Source organism: Pyrus communis, chromosome 3 (genome assembly GCF_963583255.1).
Source record: "Pyrus communis chromosome 3, drPyrComm1.1, whole genome shotgun sequence".
Taxonomy (NCBI): Eukaryota; Viridiplantae; Streptophyta; class Magnoliopsida; order Rosales; family Rosaceae; genus Pyrus; species Pyrus communis.
The window spans coordinates 13,446,336-13,456,448 of NC_084805.1; the positions used below are offsets into that span (position 1 = coordinate 13,446,336).

Genomic DNA, 10,113 nt, shown 5'->3' on the forward strand with positions numbered 1-10,113 from the left:
ATGACCTGAGATCCTTCAGCTCCTTCTCAAATGAATACATCGATCTCAGTCACGAAACGGAGCGCTTTTATTTGTAATATGGGCAAGTTGGTTAATGTTGATGACCTGAGATCAATGTCATAAAAGGAAAATGAAATGCATAGAACGATATAGAGAATATTAGCATGAATTCTGCGCAAAGCGCCACGGATACATAGATTAGCATAAAGGAATTGACTTATATATATTTATTGAATATATATTACGTTTCTTTAGGGTTTAGACTTAGAGCCTTTTGGATAGCAACAAAAGATGACTTGAATGAGTCTATCACACAACAGTGTTTTGTCTGCTCAACTCTTCCACACTATCCTTGAAGAAATCGGCCGATGCGATGACAGTCAAATTGTCTAGAAACCTTCAAAAAAAAGAAAACGACAATAAACTTTCGGCCAAAAACAATAAAATTTCAACGATCCAGCGGTTCTTCGAGGGGTTAGGGTCCTTGTCAAGCTTCTTACTGGACACAGACATGCCAGCAACCTTTGTGAAGGCCTCACCACACTTAGCAGCAAGGTGAGCGATTTGAGAGGCAAGAAATGGGACATGCCTATTTCTAAGCTGGCCAGCGTGGCTGATGACGATGACCTGAGATCGAAGTAAAGGAAAAATGAAATGTACGTAGACTATTTTAGAGGAATTAAATTTCGATTTCATGTGGTGTTATGGTGAAGGAGATGGGCATCATCTTGGATGGTGGGGAATACGTGAACAAATTATTTGGATCCTTACATGTAAGAAGTCATCGCTCATTGGGAACGAAAAACAGGGAAAAAAACAAATATAAGCGGACATACATCTACTGTCAAATTGTTATTAAGTTACGAGGAGGAATGACTCCATGTAAGGAACCGATCATATTTCATTTGGCAGGAGGCGGCGTGTTGGTAAAAGGAGGAGAGGGGAATAAAAGAAAAGGTGGAATTTTACTTTCCCTAAGTTGAGTTCAGTTGAGGAAAGATACACAACTTAAGGTGTTATTGGAACGCGGATACATTTAAGAGCGTTTGATTGATGAACTAGGACTGGATTGGGCTATTTATTACCAATCTCAGCATGGACCAAACATGGAGTTAGTCAACAACGGGATAAGCTTGGATTAAAAGTTTCCTATGTGAGCTTATTTTAGGCCATTTAAAACAAGGGGTCTAAATGGAATCAACCTAACCCAAGGCAATACTTACATTTAGTCCAAGCCAAGACAATTCTATGTATCAAACATTCCCTTCCAGTAATTCCATGGACTCTAAGATTCCAATACTATGTTTTGTTTAGTACGTGTGGAGATTGTTTGTGGTTATACATTACCATGAACGAAAAGGAAGTTTTCCTCCTAAACAATGGTCTTCACCTGGATTGATTGGAATGCCATTGGAGTAGCGCGGGAAGGAGCGACATCCGAGACCACCAAGACCGAATCTCCTTCTTTCACCAATCCCTTTGATTTTATGAGATGGATGGTGCTTGAGATGTTAGACTCCATATCATCCGATAGATTGACAAGAAGAGGGATCACTCCCCACTGCAAATTCAGAGCCATACGGGTGCTTTCATCGTTTGTGAAAGCAAATACGGGAGGGTTTGGTCTGTTTCGTGACAAGAGCGATGCCATGTGCCCGTGCTTGGTGTACACAAAGATTGCATCCACAGCAAGGTTGTTAGCTGCACATACAGAAAAAGTTGACTAATTGTAACTTATGTGCACAAATACATAATATTTAGACTCTGAAAATTCTTCCTTGACTGGTTTCTACTTTCATAGATTCAAACAAGTGAACATCGTGAACATCATTTGTATTTTTTTCTCAGATTCAACAATCAATTACCGATACAACTCTGACAAGTTCGTACGAAGTTTTTAACTTTTTAATAACGTAAACCAGCATAGAAGAAAATTCAATGTTCTTCAGCAGGACTATTAATTTATTATAAATCTAAGTCGCTCGTTAGCTGGCTTTCACAAGATATTTAAAATTTGGAAAAAAGAGGATGTGGAAGAAAAGAAAGTACCCATTTCAACAGCAGAATTGCATATCTGCTCAGCAATGCGGTCAGGCAACGAGACTCCTAGTTGGCGCTGAAGGAGAGAACCTTGCCGGTTTTCCATATGACTCCATGTTTCCATTCTACTGCTGGTCGTTTGAAGGACAGAAAGAGCCTTCTCTCCAAATAATCCAATTGCTGATTCCCCAGCTAACATCAACGCGTCTGCATATTGTCGAACAGCTTCAGAAACATCTGCAACCTTTTGAGAAGGTAACCATTATAATGTGATTAATTTTCTCTCTTGCGGCTCCCCATGCAACAACAATAATCATCATAATTACAGTAGTTCTAGGAGCACCCTAATTGTACCTCAGCACGAGTTGGAGTTGGATACTCGATCATTGACTCAAGAAACTGAGAAGCTACAATTACTGGCTTGTTTAGCTGCCGGCAGAGATTGGTTATTTCTTCTTGGACTGTTGGAATCTGTTCAAGTGGGATCTCAACTCCAAGGTCAACTCGCGCAATCATGATTCCATCCGAAGCCTCTACGATTTCTTCCAAATTCTGAAGGGATTCCAAGCTCTCAATCTTGGCCAAAACTCTAATGGATCTGCAAAGGGAAATCAGAAATCTAAGTTTTCATGTTGATATTCCAAATGATAATTGCAAGAGGTGCCGGTATAATAAGTGGGTTCTTAAAAGAACGGCTTGACTCAAATCGTTATTTACTTGAGAATCTGACGCCATTATCATATTGTTCAAAGAATCCATCACATCATGCAAGGAAGAAAATTTCCAATGAAATAATAAAATGTTGAACCATAATTGTCTACTGCCTTACTTGGCTGATTTGGTGAAGAGATAATTCTTCAAATGCTTCACAGATTCCGCATCGTTTACAAATGACATGGCAATAAAATCAATGCCTTCAGAGATTCCGAATTCAATGTCGGACCAATCCTGCAGATGAAAACAAAATGAACATGAGCATCAAAATGTATTATTTAAGATCTAAGAATGTAAGTAAACATGAACAAATAAACTTAACAGAAAAATTTACTTTCATTAAGAAAGGCCGGACAATTCGAAAAATGGAAATGTAAGAACGTTGTACAGATACCTTAGTAGACAGAGTTGGGAGCTCATAGTTCCTCTCCACAAGCTTCCCATCTCTCCAGAAGCTGAATTTGGCACGAGGCAGGAATAGACCGGGGTCTGTGCACTTACAACGCAGGTCGCTTCCTAATTTTTCTATGACTTCAAAGCATGCCATTCCACCATCAATAACAAGTTCATCACCCACTTTGATACCTGCCAAAAAAATTACATGGATATCATCATTGCAAAATGCATTTTCCACTCCAATAAAACTGCAATTGTACAATTCGCACTTATGCCACTGACCATCAGAAAAACCTTCATAATTTGCTTGTACTGTGAACGGAAGAGAACCCTCAAATTTTTCATTTGTAAATAGCCAGACTGAATCCTCCTGATAATCCAACAAAAATACAATTCAATCAAATTACCTTCCTTTTTTTTCTCAGGATAAAAGTTATGAAAGGGCAACTCTCCTAACCTGAACTTTAAGAGAGGATGGATCACCATGATCAACAACATGAATCTGAGTGCCTTCAGTATCGATCATAACTGAAACAGAAAACCCCTTTTCCTCATTCAATCTCTTGATCTTCCGAATGATGTCGCGGTGCCACTCCCGCGTGTTGTGACACATATTGAGCCTTGCCACATTCATCCCTCCCAAAACCAACTTCTCCAAATCCTCCAAAGAAGAACAAGCCGGCCCAATTGTGCACACAAGCTTGGTCTTCCTCAACCCCAAAAACCCCTTCTTCCTCAACTCCCTCTCCGACACCGCATCAAGATCCAAACTCTTCAAAATTTTCAAACTCTCTGCCGCCTCTAAATCCACCTGTGCCGCCTGCACTCTGTTACCAACTTTCCCTTTCAATTTCTTCCCATTACAAGACAACCCATGATGCAAAACTGGCACCGCAAAAACATTTTTCTCTAAATTGGCACTTGGGTTCTTAGCTTTGATACCAAAAGACGTCTGGATTGAATGGCCCGCGACCGCCATGGATTCGATGAACAGATCGAATGTGAAATGAACTTTCTTGATCAAATACCAGAAAGAAAAACAAGATAAGAAGAAAGACTGAATCTTTGTGAGTAATGGAATAAAGGGTTGCGAGGAATCAAGTTTTTGTGATGAATATTGAGGATTATCGGATCGAAAACTCCGTAAAGGTTCGGACTTTGTTCGGAGATTACAAGAAGAAGAGGAGGAGGCAGAGGCAGAGGCAGAGGAGGAATTAGGCTTCACAGTGTGTAAGAATATTCGTCAAGAAAGAGGAGAACATGGGATCAAAGACAAAGAGAGAGTTAGTTTTTGATTTTCAGGCATTAAATATTTGAACAATGGGGACCAAATGAAAAGGGCGGTAGGGAGTAGGGACTCACCACTGGGTGTCCTAATTTTAACGGTCAACTACCCTTCCCGAGTTGGGTAGGGGTTAAGTTGTGTTTAATAATTAATTCATTGGTGGTCCTAAAGCATGTCGGGGGTAGAATCTCACCTGAAGAAAACAAGAGACATAATTTGTGCATATAAGTAGTTTGTCTTGTATTGCTAATTAGTTTTATATTGAAATTTTAACTCTTTTTAAGAGAAATCAATGCATAATTTTAATGGCGTTAGCAATTCATCCAATGCTTGCAACATGTTAAAAAATTATACCAACTTTTGAATCTGTATTTACCATGTGATGTCATAAAAACTCTCTAAAAGCAAAACAGAGAACATATTGATAGATAGCAAAGAGACCGTGCCCTGGCTTCTTTGGATTTTTGTTTTGGAGAAAATCCATGCCACAGATTCATAACCAATACATAGATATTGTATGTACATGGTGTTCAAAACTTTAACTTGTAAAAGTAAAAGCAAGAAGAGACATAACTTCTCAGTTTGTTTCCTAAACAAGGAACCTGAGGGTTCTAACCAATCCAAGACCACTTCAATGAGTTAAAACCAAAGGCTATCGGCAAAGCATGGCGTGACAACTCCACATTTGTCCTCCTCCTCTGCCAGGTTGTAATGGAAAATGACAGGGGGCACACATACTATATGGCATAAAGAGAAAAATTTCACGAATCTGAATGACTCTTGCAACACATGGTGGTTATGGATCCAGATTCCCACACATGAAGAAGGCCCATTTAAGGATGTGAAACTCCATCCTTAAATTGTTGTATTTTATATTATCAAACGTATGCAATTACCAAATTACCCTTGAGGCATAAACATTGACTTTCGTTAACTGTCTCGTCGTGGCATGTATTACTAATTTTCTTAGTTCATTCATATCATACTCATTGCCACGAATGCGTAGGTGCAAACATATTCAAATTTGGAGTTATAACGAAGATTTTACGTAATGAAAAGTTGAACATTTTTCGGATATTTCATGTTTTGTCTTTAGTGACGTAATGTGTGAGCCACCAGGGCCCACAAAAGATTCTTGTCCCCTAATCCTTTCCCTTTCTCCCTGTCATCCCCCTTTCATTTTCCTATTTTTGAAACTATATATATATATATATATATATATATATATATGTATCTCTCTCTCTCTCTCTCTCTCTCTCTCTCTCTCTCTCTCTCTTTCTACACACTCTCTCCTTCTTTATCTCTTGGCCTTCTTTCAAACCAACCATCCTAGAGGGTTTTCACTTAAACAAATCACATAACAACAACCATGGCACCACCACCATCACCCCTGTGAACTCAGAATCGAAAGAAAACCCTCCAAACCCTTCCAAACTCACTGCACAGTGCATTCATTTTTCATTCAGTTTTCCGACGAGTTTCCACATTCTCCGACAAAGGTAAGCCCCTAACCTCATCCAAAAGTTGTAGATCGTATCTTGGTGTATGTTTGGAAGTAGTTTTGAGAAGTTTTGGTGATGTTTGGACGTATGAAACTCATGGGGAAAGCTTCCCCAGCTTTCTAGCGAAGATCACCACTTTGGAGGTGTTATCTGGCCAAACCATAGCGAGTTAGCTATCTTGTAAGGTACCATTATCTTCATCTCGTTGATAAGTATGATTTTCGTTTTTGAATCACTTTATTTGGTTGAGTATTGAAGAAGTTATGAACATTTAAAGTTTGCCCAGTTTCCGACGAGTCCCCCAGTTTCACTCAGACCATTTAACTTTTAGGCCAACTCCGGCCATAACTCGGTCCCAACTTGGTATGAATCTCTTCTCCAAATTCCTAAGCAGGCTTTTTGAATCACTCAATTTGAACTTGTTTCGAGCTCGGAATAGGCTCTCGAAGTTAGGGGAAAAATACCAGATTTTTCTAGAAATTGAAGGTGAAGCATGGGGGCTGCCTTGAGCTGGGCGTGGAGCACACGCGCCTTCGTTGTCATCCATAACGGTGACCAAAGCGGCGCTAATGAACTTTCCAGTGGCCCATTTCGGCTCGTGGCGGCACGTGGCCTCCTTGGTCGCCGCCCCGTGGCGGCGCGTGGGGGTACCCGAGGTCCTAAAGTTTTTCGACGTCCTGAATCTGTTTATGACGTCCATTTTTCCATATTCAATCGTTTGAGTAGAGTTTTATTAATTGATCCCTTTATATGTTAGGTGCGTTTGTTAGTGGCGTTTTCGTCCTCCCTAGTTCGAACGGCTATTCGGTGACGGAGTATCTGTAAGTGGACCTTTTCCAAAATGCATTATTTTATTATTAGCAATGCATACATGAAAAGCATGATTTTATGACTATGTTTTATGAAACATTTATGAGTAAATCAGTTTTACGCTTTATGAAATATCATGCTTTATTGTATTTATGTTTACTGAGATATTTATGAACATGGATTTATGATATGATGTTTGAGCTATTGAGCTCCGATGAGATATATTTTGGAAAGTTTATGTTCTTGATTTTCTATGCTTACTTAGTGGATATTCATACTATGTGCCTACGGGCAAATGTTATATATATGCCTTCGGGCGGGTGATGTAGGGCCTTGGGGTAGGTGATGTAGGGCCTTCGGGTGAATGACTTATATATGCCTTCAGGCGGGCGATGTAGTGCCTTCGGGCGATTACGATTCCGCTACTAAGCACACTATATATGATATATGTTCTATGAAGGTTTTATGGCATGCTAGAGTTTTCAGAAAACCTATTACTTATTATGCTATATGAGTTTTCTGAAACTAGGGGTTAGTACATTGAAGAGTTATTGTTTTAGTGGTACTTGTAGATAAACTTGGTCAACTCATGTTTTTTTTTGCACCCCCTAAGGATCTAGGAACGAGGTATACGACTCGAGCTACGAGGCATTCCTATATCAATGAATTTGTGTCCTCCTCTCTACGTAGGACATCACTTGTAATCCCACTTTCTAATATTCCTTCCGCTTGTATTTCGAATTATTGGTATGCTCTGAACATGTCATGCATTATCACTTTTAAATTGTTGGCAGTTGAACATTATATTTTTATAAAAGTTTGTAATTGAATATTATATTGCGTAGTTACAAGAAAAATTATTATGCATGTTTTACATGTTCTCGGCTTATGTATTCAGTAAATGGCTTGCGTCACCCTTGGGTGTCAGCCAACACATGGCCATTCTGTTGTCATTTGGACACCGAGATCGGGGTGTGTCAGATTGATATCAGAGCATACTTAGGACTTCATTCATTCGACTTGGTAGTCATAATCCTTCATGTAGCCACAATCTTTCATCTTTCTAAATCTTGTTTGCCTCTTATCAAAATCATGGATACTAGTGGTGGGAATGTGCCTTGTCAGCCTCGTTATGGTTTGATGGGTGGAATTTAGCAATTGACCTTCGCTCTGCGACATGCTTTCCCTAAGAATAGTGGGCAGAGCCGTACTTACATAGAGATTGCTCAGAGTCACGTCGTTATTGAGCTGAATGTAGTTGGTGCTCGTAAGGAGGACAAAGATTGGCTCGAGAAAATGGAGGACACTCTGGAGGGTATGTTCTGCCTAGCGGCTGAGTAGACGAAAACCGCATGTTACTTTCTCCAGGGTAATATGAGATTTTGGTGGAAGTTAGGGAATAACTGTCGGCCACCTAACTCGATGATGACTTGGGCCACTTTCAGGAGACTTTTCAGTAAATACTTTTTGAGCCCCGAGTATCAGTTGAGGAAAAGAAAGGAATTCTTGAGTTTTCGCCAAGGTAACTTAATGATTACAGATCTAGATAGTACTTTTCGAGGATTGGTGAGACACCACCTACCGGTTTATGGGAACCCACGAGAAATGATGGTACAAATTAAGATTGATCTGGATGACGACAACTACGAACTTTTGGTACCACAAACTTATGCATCCTACAAAGAGATGATTTGGGGACTGAACAGTCGCGGTGGAACAAAGTTACCCAGAATCAGTAGGGTTGAGGTTTCAGATCTCGGAGCACTAGGGAGCCTTCCACTTCTTCTTTTTCCTTTGACTCTAGACACTCTTTTTTCATTCAAACGTCATGGTCAATGTTTGGGATCTTCTAGTAAGGGATCTGGTAGTGAGATGGCGAGACAGTCTTTTCAGTCACTTTAATCAAACTGTCGCAGTTTGTGCATGTTGTGGTAGGCGTCACTAGGGAGAATGCATTGCAAATGCATGCACGTGTTTCAGTGTGGTGGCACTAGAAACTTTACCCATAATTGCACTACTGCGTGCTCACCAGACTTTTGGTTTAGGTTATAGTGGGAGTAGTAGTTCGAGTACTCAGAGTTCTGTGCATAAACAACCGCAGTATTCTGGTTTAGCTTCTGGTAGTCGTGCTCAGGGTAACTAAGCAGGCCGTAATAATCAGGGTGCTAGGACTCGTGAAGGTTATAGTGATGGTTCAGGACGATAGGCCCATGAACGTATCAATGCCATAACTCAGTAAGAGGCAGAATAGGATCCTAGAGTTATCACAGGTACATTAGTTGTTTTTTGTCATTGGGCTTATGTTCTAATTGATCTAGCTGCTACATATTCATTCATATCTCCACAATTTGCATAGGTTGTGAACCCGCAGCCTACATCACTTAGGTTTGATATGTTTATACAATTGTCTCTTGGAGATTTATTTTGTGCACAATGGGAATTTAGGGATTGCCCAGTTATAGTTGAAGGGGAACTTATGGAGGCCAATTTGATTCCTTTTAAACTTGTGGAGTTTGATATCATTCTGGGAATGGATTGATTATTTAAGCACCATGTGTATGTTGGTTGTATAGATAAATTGGTGACATTTGATAGCATGCACGACTAGCGATCATGTTTCAGGGTGAGCAAAGAATTCTCCAAAATAGTATTATTTCCACCATCAGGACGACGAAATTATTACAGAAGGGTTGTGTGGGATTCCTAGCTCACGTGGTCACGTAGGGTGAACCTTCTCTGTGTGTTGGGGATGTGCCAGTGGTGAATGAGTTCACCGATGTCTTTCTTGAAGATTTGCCAGGGTTACCACCTATAAGGGAATTTGCATTCACCATCGACTTACTTCCAGATACTAACCCTATTTCTTTAGCGCCATATCGAATAACACCAGCTGAATTGAGGGAGTTGAAGATTCAACTTCAAGAGCTTATGGATAAAAGCTATATCCAACCCAGCATGTCTCCCTGAGACGTTCTCCTACTATTTATGAGGAAGAAAGATGGGTCGATGAGACTCTGCATCGACTATAGGCAACTAATCAAGTGACAGTGAAGAACCATTATCCTTTACCTTGGATTGATGACTTGTTTGATCAACTGAGAGGTGCTTAGGTATCCTTTAAGATCAATCTTCGTTCGGATTACCATCAGCTGCTGATTCGAGATGAAGATGTACCAAAAACTGTTTTTCACACTCGGTATGGACACTATGAATTCCATGTCATGCCTTTTGGATTAATGAATGTACCTGCAACTTTCATGGATTTGATGAATAAAGTTTTCAGACCGTATCTTGATCGGTTTATGATTGTATTTATCGATGACATCTTGGTTTACTCCAAGGGTGATGCCGAGCACATCAAACATT

At 40.0% G+C, this 10,113-nt stretch overlaps 1 protein-coding gene across 1 annotated transcript; it reads right to left on the reverse strand.

The window, feature by feature from the left end:
• Positions 1–372: 372 nt before the first annotated feature.
• Positions 373–4,398, reverse strand: LOC137730319 (pyruvate kinase isozyme A, chloroplastic-like). The gene is made up of 8 exons (XM_068469387.1): positions 3,608–4,398; positions 3,433–3,520; positions 3,149–3,339; positions 2,870–2,988; positions 2,395–2,638; positions 2,050–2,284; positions 1,391–1,701; positions 373–627 (listed from the first exon to the last, which is right to left on the reverse strand). The coding sequence occupies exons 1-8, from the start codon at positions 4,127–4,129 to the stop codon at positions 400–402; spliced, it is 1,938 nt and encodes a 645-aa protein (XP_068325488.1). The 5' UTR covers positions 4,130–4,398; the 3' UTR covers positions 373–399.
• Positions 4,399–10,113: the final 5,715 nt, after the last annotated feature.